The following is a 21,167-nucleotide window of genomic DNA, read 5'->3' as shown; positions in this document are numbered from 1 at the left end:
CAGACCAACAGTTGCTGAAAAGAAATTAATAATGATCGGATAAGTGTTGTATTTGTCGAATTATGACGTCATAATGAAGGCACTGATGACATCATCATTAACATATCTTATTCCCCACGGGGAGTAGTTGACAATGAGCCAGGTCTCAATTTTTTTTCCATGGAGTGGTTTCAGAGATATAGAGGTGCGAAGTTTTTCCAAGATGGCGCTTGTACCACGTTACCTATGAAGTCATAATAATGATTAAAATATTCTCCAGGAGGAGGCGCTCTTATTGTGGGTCTTATCTTATTGATAAACAAGATACATTTATTATCTAAACTTCAGCCTTTCACATATAGTGAAAATTTCACGTCAATCGGACAAACGGTTGCTGAGAAAATGAATTTTTAAAATGCAGACACGTACGGCACACGGCACACGTATGCAACTGAATGCTTAACCCCACTTTTCGCTTCGCGAGCGCAGGGTAATAACCTGATTATTGTGCTTATGGAAATGTCTTGCTGTCCTATTCATAATACTACTTAGTGTTGAAAATACCTTTATAGTTTTATATTATATGGCTTGGCTTTGATTATATTGTATATCTTTGATGACACTAATACGTTGAATTCCTTTGATGTTCAGTGTGTCTTTCTATGATTAGAATTTAGATGCACGCACTCTAATTGAGAAAACCTTTTTTTGGTGTTTTGTGCACAAATATTGAAGGTGGAAACAAATCAGAGACCATATATTTATTAGTAGTATCAAATTATTATGTGTATTAATATTGTATCAAAACAAGCTCTCTGCCTTATTTCTATCAATATTCACTACCTTTTCCCCTTCCCCCACCCATTTCCCCAAAACTTTCAAAAACATTCTTAAGAGTTAAAAACAAAAAATAAAGAAAGATTTAGCATTCAAAAGAAACAAATAAACAACATGGCTTTAATTTGATTATGATAATATGTATGTATGTTAATGTGAAGACCCCACCCTGCCTCGATATACCCTGTTTGCTTAGCCTTAGACACACTCTCACCTCCTTTCTGTGCATTAGTAATAAACATATATATATATATATATATATATATATATATATATATATATATACATATATATATATATATATATATATATATATATATATATATATATATATATATATAAATATAAATATATATATATATATATATATATACAGTCACGTGAAAAAGTAAGTACACCCCGTGTAAAGTTTTGACTTTTTCAACATATTTCAACATGCAGCTATTTGATCTTCATTTCAACAATATTGATAGATAAAGGTGATATAATTTAACAAATATCATGGAACATTTACATTTTGTAGTCCATTGTATAATTTAAATAAACATAAATGCAAATTTCGCATGTGGAAAAAGTAAGTACACCCCTACATTTATCACTACTTCAAATACCTAAAATTAGAATCAGGTGCACCAGCTCAGGTGCAAATGATTAGAACATCGTTAGAGAGGATCTTGGAGGAACCTGTCTTATTTAAACCTCAGACATTTCGTTTGGTTTGCTCTTTGTTGTTGAAGTGTGCGACGTCACCATGCCTAGATCAAAAGAGCTCTCTGAGGCCTTCAGAAAGAATATTATAGATGCCTACGAGTCTGGGAAGGGATTTAAAAAGATCTCCAAACAATTTGAAATCAATCATTCGACTGTCCGGAAGATCATCTACAAGTGGAGAAGATTCCAAACAACTGCCAACTTGTTCAGGCCAGGCCGCCCCAGAAAGTTCAGCCCGGGAGCAGACCGCAAGATGCTGAAAGAAGTCTCCAAGAACCCCAGAGTGTCATCACGGGACCTACAGGTCTCTCTTACCACTGTTGATGTCAAACTGCACGAGTCTACCATTAGAAAGAGGCTGCACAAATTTGATCTGCATGGGAGGTGTGCCAGGAGGAAACCTTTGCTGTCCAGAAAGAACATCAGAGCAAGACTAAAGTTTGCCAATGAACACCTAGGCAAAGACCAGCACTTCTGGAACAATATGCTCTGGACAGATGAGTCAAAGGTCGAGCTACTTGGCCACAGTAACAGAAGACATGTTTGGTGAAAACCAAAGACAGCATTTGACCACAAGAACCTGATACCAACTGGAAAGCATGGTGGTGGAAATATTATGGTTTGGGGCAGCTTTGCTGCATCAGGGCCTGGGCAGCTCACCATCATAGAATCCACTATGAATTCTTCATTGTACCAGAGGGTGCTTGAGGATAATGTGAGGCCATCTGTCGCAAAGTTGAAGCTCAACCGAAGGTGGATCTTGCAACATGACAATGACCCGAAACATACCAGTAAATCCACCAAGGAATGGCTGAAAAGAAATAAATGGAGGGTTCTGGAATGGCCAAGTCAAAGCCCGGATCTAAATCCCATCGAGATGTTGTGGGGGGATTTGAAACGAGCTGTGCATGCAAGAAACCCCTCAAACATCGCACAGCTGAAATAATTCTGCACGGAGGAGTGAGCAAAAATTTCTCCCAGTCGATGTCAGAGACTGGTAGACAGTTATAAGAAACGCCTACTTGAGGTTGTTTCTGCCAAAGGGGGCAATACCACCTATTAGAGCCAAGGGTGTACTTACTTTTTCCACATGCGAAATTTGCATTTATGTTTATTTAAATTATACAATGGACTCCAAAATGTAAATGTTTCATGATATTTGTTATATTATATCACCTTTATCTGTCAATATTGTTGAAATGAAGATCAAATAGCTGTATGTTGAAATATGTTGAAAAAGTCAAAACTTTACATGGGGTGTACTTACTTTTTCACGTGACTGTGTATATAGATATATATATAATATGGTCCCTTAAAGCCCATCATTTTTAGTTATTCCTCCTTTCCATTCCTTGTACTTCACTTTGCCAGCTGTTCTTTAAGTGGTGGACTGACATTTAGTGATACAAGTCCTGATCAAACTTCACTCTTAAAGAACATTACAAAAATAAAATCCTGCATTTATGTATTTCTGTAAATGTGGAACTCTGGCCCACACTGGATACTTCATCAGATGTCTGGATTTCCATCGTGTTTCTCAGGTATCCATCTCATCTGTTTCCTGTCTATCTCCTCCACAGCATGTACTCCTTTCCTCTTTGGGGCCTTTGGTGGGAGAGGGAAAGAGCAATAATTAATGGTAATGTCATATGCAATACCATTACTAGTGAAAATAATTTCTTTAAATTGGAAAGTAATAAGTAATAAATAAATAAATAATAAAAACTAAAAATAATAATAATTTGTAAGCAATAAAGGTTTGTTTGATAATAATTGGCATACCACAGGGACAAGGAATGGTATCTCCGCAGGGCATGACTATATGGACCACAATCCAAAAGGGGCAGTGTGCGATGGTCACATTGATTTGTACAAGTTCATATATGAACACTATTCCTGAAACAGCACTGTCTGTCTTTGTAACTTGAGATTAGAAGGGTTCAGGGAGCTCTAGGCCGAGTTCTACATCCTGAACGATTTCGACCACCAGTTGTCGTTTCAAATGCAGCCTGTGGCTGCTGGTTGCATCATTTCTGGAAGTGCATCTGTGCCGCTGATGCAGTGCCCCTGCTACCAGCAAGCTGGTACTCATTTTGCCAAACTTGGAAGGATCACAGGTCGAGTTAACCCACCTGGTGTTATTTAAATGGAATGACAGGGGCTCAAACTCAAGACCGTAAGATCTTAAGCCAGCCACCTTAATCGTTTAGCCAATATCAGGCTTTCTACCACCAGTATACAAGATTGAGAACAACAGAGTCGAATCACTCACTGGTTCTGTGTATCACCAAGTGGATTAACAAACCATGAGGTGTGATTGGATGTTGCCATTGGAATCCAAGCCACTGTGATTGGTTGTCGTCTCGCTTGCCATTGCAATGTGATTCTCCAGTAAAAAAATAATAATAATAAAAATCCTATATTACTCTCATATGAGCTATTGTAGGAAACTTGAGATGTGTAGAGATTATTGTGAGCATAGAAATGATTCACTCAATTGTCAGGAATGTACTGTTTGGCTCACCTCTTCCAGTGTAATACTATAAGCACATGGCTGCAGTGTTCTCCACGCCTATAGAAATTACATCCTGCTTACCTTCTCACTGTGGTCACTCCCTGTGCTGCTGGCCGGACTCCCAAGGCCTTGCTGTGGATGTCCAGATGCCTCCAGCTGCTCCCCAAGGACCTGCCTAAGATGGGGAAGAGCCACCTAGAGGACAAGAAACATTAAGAAACTAGAACAGCACTCTGACGTTGCGACATCGACCGATATGCCTCTGCCCACATTATTACATCATTATAAAACTCGTACCAAGTTTGATTTAAATCCCCTTCAGCTGTTCTCAAGTGTCATGTTTTTACCTGACATGACTGCTGCCCTTTGACATCTTGCTGCAGAAATCAAATCAGTTCATCCTTGCGTCATAATATGTACTTCTACCAAGTTTCGTCAAAATCACATCACTGGTTGACAAGAAAGCGCAGTAACATAGTTATAGCTAACGGGACCTCTGACCTTTGACCTCTTGACCTCATTATCTAATCAGTTTCTTTTTGCTTCATCATACATAATTGCACCATTGTATCATATCACCAATTGTATCATTGCATAATTTTGCCCTATGAAAATAGGGCAAAATGGAGAAGATTGTCATGGGGACCGCAAGGCTAACCCCCGCTCTAGCAGGGAAAATGGCCTTAAAATGCCTGTTGTTGTTGTGTGTTGTATACATAATTGCACCAAGTTTGACTTAGATCCCTTCAGCCATTCTTAGGTTTGGCTTCAAGTTTTCATGACTGTGAAAAGTACATTCTGTACCTGTGGTTGGCAAGCCGAGGGTCTCTTGGCTCTGAAGACATTGCGAAACCAAAATTAGGACAAATAAGAATGATTCATGCATAACCTACAACCACAACCCCAATCCCCCGTCACCACCACTCACACTCACAATCACCATTACTTGGGTAGAATAAGCACCAGGTTACCATACTTTCACACCTCTTGTCTGTGCATGTCTTACTACATGTTGATGGCCTCCAGTGAAAATAAAAAGAGTGCAAGCTGGTTATAAGCAATATTACAGGCAGAACAAAACAAAGACGATAATATATCTTGTACGTAATAATAGGATCGAAGAATCAACATTTAGGGAAGAATGCTGGAAATAAAGTTACCTGTAAGAAATTTGAAGCGTAGGGTTCAGGGTGAGACCGATATTCTTCTGTAATCCGGTTCCTGAAATCCTTTGGCTTTATTAAGCCATCCTGGATCGCATGAGGGATCACAAAGGGTCGTGAGGGTGGATTTGTGAAACGAGAGGAATGAATATCAGGCATGTGGAGTAATATCTATGGCATGCAGCATGTGGTTTGTGATTATGATGATAAAATAGTGAAACAGGAGGAAAAAGAGACCAAAGATGCATAGATGTGTTTCGTTATGGTGTAAAAGGGATGTGCGATACAGAGATTGTTATCTGATACAGAGAAACTATTCATCAACCAAGTGGGTACAGTGGCCAAGTAGTGAGGACCCTGGACTAGCCTCCAAATCTGGCTGAAGATACCATTTTGATTCTGAACCTATCCTAAGGATTACAACATCAGAGGAATCATCAGAATTGAAAGTTTTCAATAAGACCAAGCTGGCTCAATAATGACCTTCATTCAACAAGTAATCTTCCTACAACTTATGTTGTTCTACATGTGATGTCAGTTCATACTTCGTTGACCTTTGAAACCGTCACGTGGGAGTTTGAAACCTTGAGACCATGACCCAATATGGGATGGAGATTATCATACTAAAACACGCCATTTCGTGTCCGTCTGTCTGATGAATTTTTGACACCAATACATTCCGTCCTTACTTATCCAATCTCAACCAAACTTGACAGGATGACCAAGGGTTGCATAATGAAGGTTGTAGCGCATTCATTTGCCCCCCATCCCCAAGGGGGTTTTCTCCCCCGAGCGGGTTTTCCTCGCCATTGCCATCAATAGGTTGCGTGTTGAGGTGTATAGCCGAATTAAGTTAGCTTTGTCGTGGTATTTGTCCAAAGAAGAAGATTTATTGTGGCTTTTTTCCAAAGATGCTTTTAATAGCCGGCGAAGCCGGTGTTGTGAATAAACGCGTACGTATTATGTTGAAAACCAGATTATGCTGGATCCCTTGGCTTGAGAATTCCGAAGCTGTGACGCACCAAATCGCTCAATGGAGGCCGCCATCTTGCGGATGCGGAAGTATGCCTAACAAATTGAAAAACGTTCAATAGGAGTTTGTTTCACCCGTCTTTGTTTGATTCACAATCTTATGCACCTCTAATTTGTAATTAAAATACATTAGGACCAACCTCGGCCCACACGGGCCTGGTTATCTTCAACGAAAATCGTCACCAAACACCGGAACCAATGAGATGCGAGCATTTGAAAAAATATTTCAGAAACCAAATCACTCAATGGAGGCCGCCATCGTCCGGATGCAGAAGTTTGCATAAAAAAAATTGAGAAAACGTTCAATAGGAGTTTGTTTCACCCGTCTTTGTTTGATTCACAATCTGATGCACCTCTAATGTGTAATTAAAATACTTTAAAACCAACCTCGTTATCTTCAACGAAAATCGTCACCAAACACCAGAACCAATGAGATTCGAGCATTTCAAAAATTATTTCAAAAAAGCTTATTACGCATTTCGGAGGGTGAAAACAGCGTCAAATATTCTAAAATTGACGAAGAATTATTTTTTAGAAATCTCGCGGCCGTAGGGGATAGTTTTTCACGGCCGGAAATATCCGAAGTTGAGTCCGAATTCACCGAATTAATCAAGAAGGAAATTTTATCAATTTTAGTCTCATCCAGAATGCAAATGGTGTCATTTTGAACGAGGTACGGTACCTACTACACCTACCTACTACCAACTACCTAACCTACTGATGCCACAGTGATGGGTAAAATAGTGGCAAGAGGCTTTGGCTTCGCCGGCTCATTGCGGCTTTGCAGTCGGGTACTAGTAGCCGGCGAAGCCGGTGTTGTCAATAAACGCGTACGTATTATGTCGAAAACCAGATTATGCCTTGGCTTGAGAATTCCGAAGCTCAATGGAGGGCGCCATCTTGCGGGTGCGGAAGTATGCATAACAAATTGAAAAACGTTCAATAGGAGTTTCTTTCACCCGTCTTTGTTTGATTCACAATCTTATGCCCCTGCAATTTATTATTAAAATACTTTAAGACCAACATCGGCCCGCACGGGCCTGGTTATCTTCAACGAAAAGCGTCACCAAACACCGGAACCAATGAGATTCGAGCATTTAAAAAAATATTTCTAAAACCAAATCACGCAATGGAGGCCACCATCGACCGGATGCGGAAGTTTGCATAAAACAATTGCGAAAAAGTTCAATAGGAGTTTGTTTCACCCGTCTTTCTTTGATTCACAATCTAATGCCCCTCTAATTTGTAATTAAAATACGTTAAGACCAACCTCGTTATCTTCAACGAAAATCGTCACCAAACACCAGAACCAATGAGATTCGAGCGTTTGAAAAATATTTTCAAAAAGCTTATTACGCGTTTCGGACGCTGAAAACGGCGTCAAATACGTTCTGGTCGTTCTGGTCGCACGCAGTCAGTCATGGCTGTCGTCTACCGCCCTCCAAAACCACACCCATTATTCCTGTCTGACTTCTCCTACTTTCTGACCCAGCTATGTTCCCTCTCCCCCTCAATCCTCCTCCTTGGTGATTTCAATATCCACATGGACTCCACTGACTCCACAATAACCACTGACTTCACTGATTTACTCACCTGCTTTAACCTCACTCAACATGTCAACTTTCCTACGCATATCCGTGGTCACATTTTGGACCTTGTCTGCTCCACTGGATTAATTTTGCACCATCTCTCTGGCTCCGACCTCACCCTCTCTGACCACTTAGCCATCACTATGACCATCAACATCCCCACCCCAACACCAAGACATTATCGCACTATCAACTTCCGTAAGCTAAACGCTCTTTCACCTACCTCATTCTCATCCACCCTCTCTGAAAAAATGTCCACTTCTCCCTTCATTGACCTCCACACCCCTTCCGACCTCACTGGCTTCTACAACCACACTCTCTCCTCCTGCCTTGATCAGCTTGCACCTGTAAAAACCAAAACAGTTTCTTTCACCCATTCTGCTCCCTGGTTTACCCCTGAACTCCGCCTGATGAAAACTCGTGCTCGCCAACTTGAAAGACTCCGCAATAAAACAGGTCTCACAGTTCACTCCCAAGCCTACAAGGACCACCTACAACACTACAAAGATGCCCTCTCCCACGCCCGCTCCGCCTACTACTCTCAAATTATCCACTCTGGCTCCAGAAACCCAAAAGCACTCTTCTCGACAATAAACAAACTCCTCCGCCCCCTGGACACCACCACCCAGTCATTCACAGTAGACAACTGCATCTCCTTCCTTTCTTTCTTCCAACGCAAAATTGACAACATCTACAACAGCTTGACCACCGCCGCACCCGCTCCCCCTCCAACCACCTGCCCCCCCTTATCCTGCCTTCCCCTGTCTCAATTCTCCCCGGTCTCCCCTACTGACCTCTCTGAACTCCTCATAGGAATGAAAACTGCCACCTGCACTCTTGACCCCATCCCCTCCAGCTTTGTCAAGGCCTGCCCTCCCTGCTCTCTCTCCACTTATCATTGCAACAATAAACTCCTCCCTGTCTACAGGCATCGTCCCACCATCCCTCAAAATTGCTGCTGTTACCCCCATTCTAAAAAACCTGGTCTAAACCCTGACACCCTAAACAACTTCAGACCCATCTCCAACCTACCCTTTCTGTCGAAAGTTTTGGAACGCGCTGTAGCCACTCAACTCAAACATCACCTCTCTGCCAATAACCTGTATGAAACATTCCAATCCGGATTCCGCTCCAACCACAGTACTGAAACTGCTCTCCTCAAAATCACCAACGACCTTCTCCTCTCCTCTGACGCTGGCAACCTCAACATTCTCGTCCTCCTCGACCTCAGCGCTGCCTTTGACACCATCGATCACACCATCCTCCTCACCCGACTTGAATCCACCTTTAACGTTACCGGCACTGCCCTCTCTTGGATTAAATCATACCTCTCTGACAGACGCCAGTTCATCTCCTTCAATAACTGCAAATTCACCACTGCTCCCCTCCCCCAAGGTGTCCCCCAAGGTTCAGTTCTTGGCCCCCTCCTCTTCATCCTTTACCTGTCCCCCCTTGGTCACTTAATCCGCCGTCATGGTCTCCAATTCCACTGCTTCGCCGATGACATCCAGCTTTTCATCTCCACCATGTCCGTCTCTACCGACACCCACTCTATCCTGACAAACTGCATCTCTGAAATAAAATCCTGGCTTCAAATCAACTTCCTCAAACTTAACTGTGATAAATCTTAAATAATCATCATTGGCCCAAAAACGCTCACAAAATCCACCCATAACTTTGCCCTCAACATCGACGGTATCCCAGTATCCACCTCCCCTCTCATCCGGAATCTTGGCGTCATCTTTGACCAAACCCTCTCCTTCGACAAATACACTAAACAGATCACAAAGACAGCCTTCTTTCACCTGAAAAACATCGCCCGTCTCCGCTCATCCCTCTCCTCCACAGCTGCAGAAACCCTCATCCACGCCTTCATCACCTCCCGTCTGGACTACTGCAATAGCCTCCTCTATGGTTCACCCTCAACAACCACCAATAAACTCCAATACATTCAGAACTCCGCTGCCCATCTACTCACCCATTCCCGGACCCGTGACCACATCACCCCCGTCCTTTACAAGCTTCACTGGCTCCCCATCTCCCAGAGAATCCAGTACAAAATCCTCCTCTTGACCTACAAAGCCCTCCATAACCTGGCCCCATCCTACCGGGCTGACCTCCTCTCCAGACACACTCCCACCCGCAACCTCCGCTCTGCTGGTACCAACCTCCTGACCCCCCCCCCCATCCGGACCAAATTCAGATCCTGGGGGGACAGGGCCTTCTCCATCGCTGCTCCCACCCTCTGGAACTCACTACCTCACACCATCAGAGACTCCTCCTCACTCACCACATTCAAAACATCACTCAAGACCCACCTGTTCAGCACTGCATTCAACATTCAACCCACAGCATTTAACCCCTGACTATCACTTCTCCTTCTCCCTCCTTTTGCTTTAAATATTTCCCTATTGATTCTTGTCTTTTTGCAATTGTTGTTTCCATGTTTTGTTATGCATTATGTTTTGCACTCTGTCAAAGCGCCTTTGGGCTTCATGAAAAGCGCTATACAAAATAAATGAATTATTATTATTATTAAATATGCTAAAATTGACGAAGAATTATTTTTTAGAAATCTCGCGGCCGTAGGGTATAGTTTTTCACGGCCAGAAATACGGTATAAGCGGTTTACATAAAGAAAGAAAGCTCGGTTTGATTAACGACAGTCACACATTGCCGTTGAAACGGCGCTATCGTCTGACCTGTCGGCACTGATCTTACTGCAAGCTAACTTCATCTGGTGGAGGAAGCCGCAGTGCCCGGAGAGAACCAGCCCTGACAGCGACTGAAGTTAGAAGACTACACACATACTGTGAAAACGTATGTTAAGCCCAGTTAAAATTTCTTAAAATAGGCCTTAAGCTAGCACATCGTATAGTTACTTCCTTAAGCTTCTTGTGACATTTATTGTATACTGAAACGCAAAAGAAACTTACCACTTGTTTGAAATGTAATAAAATTGTAACAGTTCAAAATAAAACAAACCAACAATTGCTAATTGAAACATTGGCATTTTATTGATGACATGTCAAGTTTTTGACCAAGATACACCATCTCATCAGTTTGTTCTACAGTACAGAACAGCACAGGGTGCAATGTCAGTCCCCTTTCAATAGCGTGTGTGGCCACCATTGTTTTGATACAGGCAGTGCATCGTCGGCATATACTGCCTACCAGTCTTTGGATGGATTGCTGCTGGATTCTGTCCCACTCAGTCCTCAATGTCTGAAGCAGCTCTGCCCGTGTCCTGGCCCTGCCAACGACGCATCTCCCAAGCTCATCCCACAGGTGCTCTATGGGATTCAGGTCAGGGGAGAGCGCAGGCCACTGCATGGTGTTGATGTTCTCGCCTTGGAGAAATGCAGTGGTAAAGTGAGCAGCATGGGGACGAGCATTGTCATGCTGAAAGGTTCTCAGTTCTGGGTGGTCTAGCAGGAATGGCAGCAGATGAGGTCGCAGGATGTTATCCACATACCATTGGGCGTTAAGATTCCCATCCACAACCACCAGTGGCGTCCTGTACCGGCCTGATATGGCGGCCCACACCATCACACTTGGGCCACCCCACCTGTTGGCTTGACGCACGCAACAATCGGCATATCGCTCACCAGTTCTTCTCCAGACACGCTCACGCCCATCAGGACTGTCCACACAGAACCTTGACTCATCGCTGAAAGCGACCTCGTTCCACTGCGCCAAGGTCCACCGCTGATGCTGCTGGCACCATCTCTGTCGGTTGCGGCGATGGGCAGCCGTCATCACGGGGCCTCTGTATGGTCTTCTGGCATTCAGACCATAGTCATGCAGTCGTCTTCGTGCAGTATCATTGGAGATCTGTGGGTTTGCACGCCCCGGAGTTTCTGCCACAGTGCGGGATGCTGGACGGAATCGATCCCGCAGGTGACTTCGGACCATCTGCCTGTCCTGCCTTGCAGTGGTGACTCTTGGCCTCCCTGATCGAGGTCTGTCATCTGCAGAGTTGTGGAGGGTGTCTCTGTCCACCAGGGCCGATATCGTCGGGTGTGAACAGCCAAGGCGACGTGCCACCTCACGGTAGCTCAGTCCGCCTTGCAGCATGCCCAGGGCACGCTGCCGTTGATCCCTTGACAATCGTGGCATGTTGATTGAAATGCCCATTTTGCACTGGCCTTTTTAAAGCCAATATCAAGACGTCACGTGCAGCTCATTAAAATCATCCCGTACCCCTTGGCTAATCACTGACAGTCAAAACGGCTGTTCAACAGCTGTGCTATGAAGTGACCATTGAAGGTTCAAGTGACCATCCGTGACCGTTTTGTCTGACAGTGAGGACACTATTGTCCACAAATAAGTTCACACATTTACTACACGCAGTGTTATTGTTGATATTTAAAGGTTTCAAAGGTGGTAAGTTTCTTTTGCGTTTCAGTATATGTAGGTATTGGGGTGGACTGTCTGCTCTTCTCTTTTACCAAGTCTTACCAGGTACGGTACCTACACCGACCTACTATCAACTACCTAACCTACTGATGCCATCGTGATGGGTAAAATAGTGGCAAGAGGCTTTGGCTTCGCCGGCTCATTGCGGCTTTGCAGTCGGGTACTAGTAGCCGGCGAAGCCGGTGTTGTGAATGAACGCGTACGTATTATCTGGAAAAGCCAGATGTTGCTGGATCCTTTGAGAATTTCGAAGCTTTGGCGCACCAAATTGCTCCATGGAGGCCGCCATCTTGTGGATGCGGAAGTATGCATAAACAATTGCGAAAAAGTTCAAAAGGAGTTTGTTTCACCCGTCTTTTTTTGATTCACCATCTTATGTTGAAAAGCCAGATTTTTCAGGATCCTTTGAAAATTTCGAAGCTTTGATGCACCAAAACGCTCAATGGAGGCCGCCAGCTTGCGGATGCGGAAGTATGCATAAACAATTTCGAAAAAGTTCAATAGGAGTTTGTTTCACCCGTCGTTTTTTGATTCACAATCTTATGTTGAAAGGCCAGATTTTGCAGGATCCTTTGAGATTTTCGAAGCTTTGACGCACCAAATCGCTCCATGGAGGCCGCCATCTTGCGGATGCGGAAGTATGCATAAAAAATTGCGAAAAAGTTCAATAGGCGCCCGCGGAACTACGTAACTTCTGGTTAGTGCACCCTTCGCGCCAACAGTCGCGACTCTGGGGCATTTTGGAAATTTTTCTCTTCTTTAGTGGTAGACCTAAAAAGCCGAATTGGGCTTCAATCCCATGCTCCCATGCTCAGCAGGTTTGTCTGATTTATGATGTTGTCCTGCACCTACCGGTATCAATCCCATGCTCCCATGCTCAGTAGGTTTGTCTGATTTATAATGTTGTCCTGCACCTACCGGTATAAGCGGTTTACATAAATAAAGAAAGCTTGGTTTGATTAACGACAGTCACACATTGCCGTTGAAACGGCGCTATCGTCTGATCTGTCGGCACTGATCTTACTGCAAGCTAACCTCTTCTGGTGGAGGAAGCCGCAGTGCCCGGAGAGAACCAGCCCTGACAGCGACTGAAGTTAGAAGACTACACACATACTGTGAAAACGTATGTTAAGCCCAGTTAAAATTTCTTAAAATAGGCCCTAAGCTAGCACATCGTACAGTTACTTCCTTAAGCTTCTTGTGACATTCATTGTATGTAGGTATTGGGGAGGAATGTCTGCTCTTCTCTTCTCTTTTACCAAGTCTTACCAGGTAAGGCAAAGGGGGGCATTAAGCTCCAGAGGGCATTAGGCTCCACGACATTGTAAATGCATTATATTTACCTTCAAGATTTACAATGTAGTGGAGCCTAATGCCCCCTGGAGCTTAATGCCCCCCTTTGCCCTACAGTACCTACTACATCTACCTACTCCCAACTACCTAACCTACTTATGCCATAGTGATGGGTAAAATAGTGGCAAGAGGCTTTGGCTTCGCTGGCTCATTGCGGCTTTGCAGTCGGGTACTAGTAGCAAAATTAATGATAATCACATATAATTATTAATGTTATGACAAAACAATATTAATACGAATAATGTCCCACTTCCCCAAGGCGTTTTTCCTGCAGTGATAACGTGTATAAATAGCTTATAGTTATAATGGCGTTTCCGTGGGAGCAACGGCTTCTACAGGAAGTAAAAATATTATAAACCACAAACACGTATGCTTAGCTTTTTAAACAGTCGCTAATGCTGTTTATAACACTGAAGAAATTTGGAGGAATCCCGACATCCGTGAAGAAAGGTTTACTTACAGAACTGAGCGAAGATCTATGGTACTGAAGTGTGGTGCTGCGCACACAACTTGCTTGCCAAAGAGGTAGGCCACAACGCGTTTGATAAAACCAAAAGTCTTTATTATGAAAGCTCGAACTGCAGCACTGGGCGGGCTAGAGCTTAGAGCCCGCATATATGTGCCGAGGCCACGCCTCGTCCCCGGGTGTGGATGATCGGTCGATAGGTGGGGCATGCATTCCAGTTCCCCAACTGGACGTTCGCACCACCTGCTGGTGTGCTGAATTTGTGCCCCTTGATAGTGTCCGTCACACGCGCCCCCCCAGAATTCCCGCGCAACTGAAGGGTGAGTTTGCGGGGAAGCCGGATGACCCGGCCGAAACGCCCCCTGGCAATGGGTGCCGGTCTGGGGGGTGGCGGGACGGTGGGGCTTGGGGGTGCCGGGGGTCCGACCACCGGGGGGCGGCCTCGACGCGGAGGCAGAGCTGCTGGCGGGGGTGCCGGGGGTCCGACCGCCGGGGGGCGGCCTCGACGCGGAGGCAGAGCCGCTGGCGGGGGGTGGTCCGGATCGAGGTGGGCCGGCTTGAGGCGGTCCACGGAAATGTGATCCGGGGCACCGCCGATGTCGACCGTGAAAATTTGTCCCCGGCCTCCAACACGCGGAAGGGCCCGTCGTACGGGGGCCGTAGTGGTGCCCGGTGGGCGTCGTGCCGGACGAACATGTACTTTGCCGTGCGAAGCTCCGGGGCAACATGGGAAGGCGGGCAACCATGGTGTGCCGTTGGCACCGGGGCGAACCTCCGGGCGGTCTCCTGAAGGGTGGAGCGCTGTTGCGCCGCGGACCAAGGAGCCGTGGAGTCGGGGATAAATTCACCCGGTACCCGCAGTGGTTGCCCGAAGACCAGCTCCGCCGAGGACGCGCGCAGGTCGTCCTTGGGTGCCGTCCTGAGGCCCAGCAGGACCCAGGGGAGTCTGTCGACCCAGCCGCCGTCGCAGAGGCTGGCCCGGAGCGCGGCCTTCATGGAGCGATGAAAGCACTCGCACAGGCCATTGGCTTGGGGGTGGTAGGCCGTGGTGCGTTGTAGTTTCACCCCGAGCCCTTACGCCACCGCAGCCCAGAGCTCCGAGGTGAACTGGGGGCCGCGGTCGGACGAGATGTCCGAGGGGGCACCGAACCGGGCAACCCAAGTGGCGATAAAGGCTTGCGCCACCTCAGCCACAGACGTCGTCGCCAATGGGACGGCCTCCGGCCACCGTGTGGTGCAGTCGACCATGGTGAGGAGGTGGGTGAACCCTCGCGAGGGGGGCAGAGGTCCCACCAAGTCGACATGCACGTGGTCGAACTGCCGCTCGGGCACCGTAAACGGGGCCAACGGTGCCTGGGTGTGGCGGTGGACCTTTGCGCGCTGGCACGCGAGGCACGTCCTGGCCCAGTCGCGGACGTCCTTCCGGAGGCCATGCCAGACGAACTTTGCCCCGACGAGTTTCTGGGATGCCCTCGCGCCAGGGTGGGACAGGCCGTGGATGGCGTCGAACACCGGGCGCTGCCAGCCAGCCGGCACGATGGGGCGAGGCCGGCCGAGGGAGACGTCGCATAGGAGGGCCGTGCCCGTGGCGTCGAACGGCACTTCAGTGACGCGGAGGCCCGTGACGGCGGTCCGCAAGGCCTGGACGCCGGGGTCGGCGGTCTGGGCCTCCGCCATCCGGGCATTGTCGACCCCGAGGTGGACCGCGTGCATGACGGACCGGGAAAGGCAATCCGCCACCAGGTTGTCCTTACCCGCCACGTGACGGATGTCCGTCGTGTACCCGGACACGGCAGAGAGGTGGCGCTGCTGCCGTGCCGACCATGGCTCGGCGACCTTGGCCATCGCGAACACAAGGGGCTTGTGGTCAACGAAGGCCGTGAACGGGCGGCCCTCCAGCAGATGGCGGAAGTGTCGGACCGCCAGGTGGAGTCCGAGCAACTCGCGGTCGAAGGTGCTGTACCGGCGTTCGTGCGGGCGAAGCTGCCGGCTGAAAAACGCCAGCGGTTGCCAAGCACCATGCACCCATTGCTAGTGCACAGCACCCACCACGTAATCCGACGCGTCGGTGGTGAGGGTGATCGGTGCATCGGGCGCCGGTTGCGCAGCATGGTAGCGTTGACCAGAGCCAGCTTTGCGCCCGCGAACGCCGCGGCCATCGGCTCCGACCATGCGATGTCACCTTTGCCCGGCTTGCCCCGGAGGGCCTCGTGCAAGGGGCGGAGGAGCTGGGCGACGTGGGGCACGAAGCGGTGGTGAAGGTTTACCATCCCCAGGAACTCCTGGAGCCCCTTGATCGTGTGGGGCCGCGGGAAATCCCTGACCGCCTCCACCTTGGCCGGTAAAGGGACGGCCCCGTGCTCGGTGATGCGGTGCCCCAAGAAGTCGATGGTGGTGACACCGAAACGGCATTTGGCAGGGTTGATGATTAGGCCATGCTGGCCCAGGCGTTCGAACAGCATGCGGAGGTGGAGCAGGTGGTCCTCCCGGGACGCGCTCGCGACTCGGATGTCGTCCAGGTAGACGAAGAGGAAAGGTAAGTCACGCAAGATGCTATCCATGAGCCGCTGGAACGCCTGAGCCGCATTCTTCAACCCGAAGGGCATCCTTAGAAATTCGAAGAGGCCGAAAGGGGTCATGACGGCCGTCTTCGGGATGTCGTCCGGTTGGACGGGGACCTGATGGTAGCCCCGGATGAGGTCCACCTTCGAAAACACGGTCGTGTTGGCCAACCGGGTGGAAAAGTCCTGAATGTGTGGGACCGGGTAGCGGTCGGGGGTGGTGGCATCGTTGAGCCGGCGGTATTCCCCGCACGGCCGCCATCCCCCGCCAGGCTTCAGCATGATGTGCAGCGGGGAAGCCCACACGCTGTTGGAGCGCCGCACGATCCCCAGCCGCTCCAGCGTGGCGAACTCCGCTTTCACCACCGCGAGCTTCGTGGGCTCGAGTCGGCGTGCCCGGGCATAGACCGGCGGCCCGACCGTGGGGATGTGGTGATCCACCCCGTGTTTAACGGCCACCGCTGAAAAGGTGGGCCGCATGAGGTCCGGGAAACTGGCGAGGAGGCGGGTAAAGTCGTCCGCTGCCGGAAGCGTGCAAACTAAACTCGCCGGGACGGAACCGTCCAGCAAGCCGCTTGGCAAGCCGCTCGGTGAACCGCTCAGTGAGCCGCTCAACGAGCTGCTCAGCGAACAAGCGAGCGAGCTAAAGGTTTCGGCCTGGACGAGCCGTCTGCGCTTTACGTCGACCAACAACCCATGCGCACATAGGAAGTCCGCACCGAGCAATGCCCTGGGCATGCTGGCAGTCACGAACGACCATTGAAAGCGCTGCCCTCCGAACCGCAGGGAGAGGCAGCGCTTCCCGAACGTGCGGATGGGTGTACCATTGGCGGCAAGCAACGTGGGGCCCCGGCCCGCGGTTCGCTTGTCGGACGTGTAGGCTGGGATGACGCTTACCTGCGCTCCTGTATCGCAGAGGAAACGGCGCCCGGACAAGGTGTCCATGATGAAGAGGAGGCTGCCGGAATGGCCGACGCTCAGGGCCGCTACCGAGCGCCGGCCTGGTCGTTTCCCGACTTGCCAAACGAGCACGGCGGGCAACACTTCTTAGCCTTGTGGCCGAACCTGGCGTGGAAATAGCACCAGGCTTGCGGCGGCGGCGGGGGCGGCGGCGGCCGCGGTTTTCTCGGCGGCGGTGGTGGTGGGCGGGGCGCGGCAGCGGCCACGAGGGATGCAGTAGCATCAGCCTTGGGATCCACGACAGCCGCACCGTAACTCGACCACGTGTCGCAAGCCGCGAAGAACTTGTCGGCCTCTACGGCCAGGGCGCGGGGTTCCCTTATGTTGGAACCGGCCAGCGCGAGGCGTACCTGTAGAGGTAGCTGGCATAGGAAAAGCGCCCGGAATAAGAAATCCGGGGCTTGGTCACCCAGCAGCGATAGCATATAATCCATCCGCACGGATGGTCGTGTGTCGCTGAGTTCGGGAAGGTCCAGGAGGCGGTCGGCCCGTTCGATATCCGTGAGGCCGAACGTGGCGCTGAGGAGACATTTGAGTGCCTCGTACTTGTGGTCGACCGGCGGGTGCCGCAGGATGGACACGACTCGGGCGGCCGTGCCGGGCCCAAGGGAGGCGACCACGTGGTAGTAACGGGTCTCGTCCGCCGTTATGCCTCGAAGCTGAAATTGCGCTTCGGCCTGCACAAACCACACATCGGCCTGTGCTTCCCAAAACTCTGGGAGTTTTACCGTGACGGCGTTGTTGGCCATGGCGCGTTCGGTGGTCAGCAACGGCTGAACCAATCGGGGTCACCAGTGAAGTGTGGTGCTGCGCACACAACTTGCTTGCCAAAGAGGTAGGCCACAACGCGTTTGATAAAACCAAAAGTCTTTATTATGAAAGCTCGAACTGCAGCACTGGGCGGGCTGGAGCTTAGAGCCCGCATATATGTGCCGAGGCCACGCCTCATCCTCGGGCGTGGCCGATCGGTCGATAGGCGGGGCATGCATTCCAGTTCCCCGCCTGGACGTTCTCGCCACCTGCTGGTGCGCTGAATTCGTGTCCCTTGCTTGTGTCCGCCACAGTACTCTATATACCCCACAAATTTTGAGTTAATAACATGGCCCTTTCTACCACTACTGTGGCATTTTTCGTAGCAAACTTTTGAAACTCGCTCCCGCTGTTTAATACGAAACAAAAGGAGGAAGACCGGGATGTGCTGATTTACCAAGCACATTTACCAAGCACGTTCCTTCACGGTTTTGAATGGAGTGCTTGCTCGAATGCTTAAACAACTCGCCGATCTCTCCACAAGAAACTTGGTAAATGAACACACCCAATGTTCCTGAGACTCGACCTTCGATGGACTGTAATCTATATACCCCAAAGAGGAATGACGCTTCCTGCAGCTCCCGTAGTGTGCGGGTGTACTCGTAAAAATAAAAACGGAGTCGTGAAGCCACCTGGCTGAGTGCTTATAATTATCGTACGATATCTTTCAGGTACCATTGCAATGAGGTAGAAGAAGTTGAGAAACATGTGGAGGCTCATGACAGGGAGTCACGTGGTGGATGGAAAAAGAGTGGCATTCCATGTCATGGGAGTAAGGTTGAAAGAAAGCGAACCAGAGACCTTGTATTGTGGTGACTTTGGAATCAAAGGAAATTGCGCAACACAATTGGGCAAGACTATATATATATATAGTCTATATCTATATAATCTATTATTATATATATTAGCCGAAACCCGTGGAACATCCACGGAAGGGAGGATGTGGTGTATGGATAGAGTGTACCATTATGGATGGCATAGAGGATTTGCTTGTCCGAGTAAGAGTTAGGAAGAAAGATGAGAATGAAGAGTGCGTACATGAACAACGATCGCCGACACCGGCACAAATGCATGCTCTGGATTGTCCACTCAGTGGACGGCTTGCTTTCGCCTTCGCCTGTCCAATCAGCGGACGGCTTGCTTCGCCTTTGCCCAGCAGACGCCAATACGATGGCGTCGTAAGATGGCGTCGTATCGGCAGTTAATCGGATGCTTTTGGGCCCCAACGTCGGCCAATTCAGATTTTTCGAGTATGGCTGTACCTGATAAACAAAGAGCGCGGTTCGTAGATCGTAAATCCATTCGTGCCGTGGGCATCGGGTCACTGGGTGCGGCGTAAAAGGGATAACAAAGTCGAGTCCTTACGCTATTATTATAGAGATATATATATATATATATATACCTTCGTGTCTGTCTCCTTCACTCGGCCCGGCTCCTATACTGAATATATATTAGTTCAGTATATTAGAATCTTCACCCCCGATAGATTTAGACCGGAGACCTGACTGCCCATCCAAAATCTTTCTTAGGATTGACATAAATAAATCTCTCCTAGCTCCACAAGCCTCGTAGTATTTCTTTAGCCTACACTCCCTCACCATCAAGTTGGTCACGAGCCCGTTGATGACGTCAACACATGCAGGGTTGCACCGTGACGTCCGACTGACGTGCAGCAATGCGTGCAGCATACGACGCGCTTTCTCTCCAGCACTCTGTTGATGCTGCAGTTAGTCAGACATTGAGAAACATACAAGTTCATTCATTCATTCATTCATTCATTCATTCATTCATTCATGTGCAACACAAGGCTATAGTGCTTTGCATGATTGATCGGGGCAAGGCTGCGCCGCTGATTCAACACCCTCTGCTGGTTAAGGTAGGAATTTGGAATTTGTCCATGGTGCCGGCGATGGCTCGCCACCTCTTCGTGAAGGACACCATGGGATCTTTAACATCCTCAAACCATGCAAGCGATGGCACAGCCATTGATGAATCACCTTGACTGTGAAACAGCAGTTTATAGCTGGGTCAGAAATCGAAGCCAAGCTAGACAGGTTAGAGTCGCCTGTGTGGGCCTCTAGGCCATCTATCAGCAGGGTCCACCAACTAATGCAAGCAGATGGTGACATGGTATACCTAGCTTGACATCCATCTGAGGGATGGCAAACTATGTGATGCAACACCCTACCCTGCCTGGAGAGCACCAATCTGACAGTTTATATTCAGGTTGAGAACCAAAATCCAGACTAGACAGCTCTAAGGAAGGTCTGCTACCTGTGCACCATCCTATCAGGAATAGATGTATATTGGAATGCACATGGAAAAAGGAGGCATCCCAGATTGCGCACGTTTGTAAAAAGAAGCAATGGACATTTTGCATTTGTTTCTCGTTCGGTTTTTGTGCATCATAGCCTCGTATAGCCGCACATCTAGGTGATGTAAGAAAATGATGAGGAACCATAAGCTGATGTTTTCTAACCTCCCCCCTCCCAATTTTGACTGTAAGCTCACTTTATTCACCTCCTCAATACCCACCATGCTGCGTGAGCATGGTCTTGCCATGCCACCAGGAACCGAGGGACTAGGTTTTTGGAGAAGATGGTGCACACAGCCATATAAGAGGGCATTGGAAAGCACTGAGAGTTGAGATGATGCCAATTTTGGAGTTGTGATCTTTTTTGGTTGGTATTGTGAATGACCAGTCGTGGTAGCAAGGTGTGGGGGTGGGGTGGTGGTGGTGGTGGTCCAGTGCTACCCGCCGCATGGTCGGGT

General features: G+C 48.5%; 1 protein-coding gene across 6 annotated transcripts in view; it reads right to left on the bottom strand.

The window, feature by feature from the left end:
* Positions 1-1,169: 1,169 nt before the first annotated feature.
* LOC137434068 (uncharacterized) overlaps positions 1,170-21,167 on the bottom strand; it is a 25,256-nt gene continuing 5,258 nt past the window's right edge. For 3 of the 6 annotated variants that reach the window (XM_068126731.2, XM_068126774.2, XM_068126783.2), the window contains 4 exons: positions 19,994-20,116; positions 5,203-5,292; positions 4,124-4,237; positions 1,170-3,132 (listed from right to left, as the gene is read on the bottom strand). In XM_068126731.2, coding sequence (XP_067982832.2) covers positions 3,037-3,132; positions 4,124-4,237; positions 5,203-5,292; positions 19,994-20,116 — 423 coding nt within the window. In that variant the 3' untranslated portion in view covers positions 1,170-3,036. The other 3 variants (XM_068126749.2, XM_078783833.1, XM_068126758.2) reach the window with 3 other exon arrangements.

Source organism: Myxine glutinosa, chromosome 1, assembly GCF_964187855.1.
Source record: "Myxine glutinosa chromosome 1, kmMyxGlut1.1, whole genome shotgun sequence".
NCBI lineage: Eukaryota > Metazoa > Chordata > Myxini > Myxiniformes > Myxinidae > Myxine > Myxine glutinosa.
This window is presented reverse-complemented; position numbering and strand designations above follow the sequence as displayed.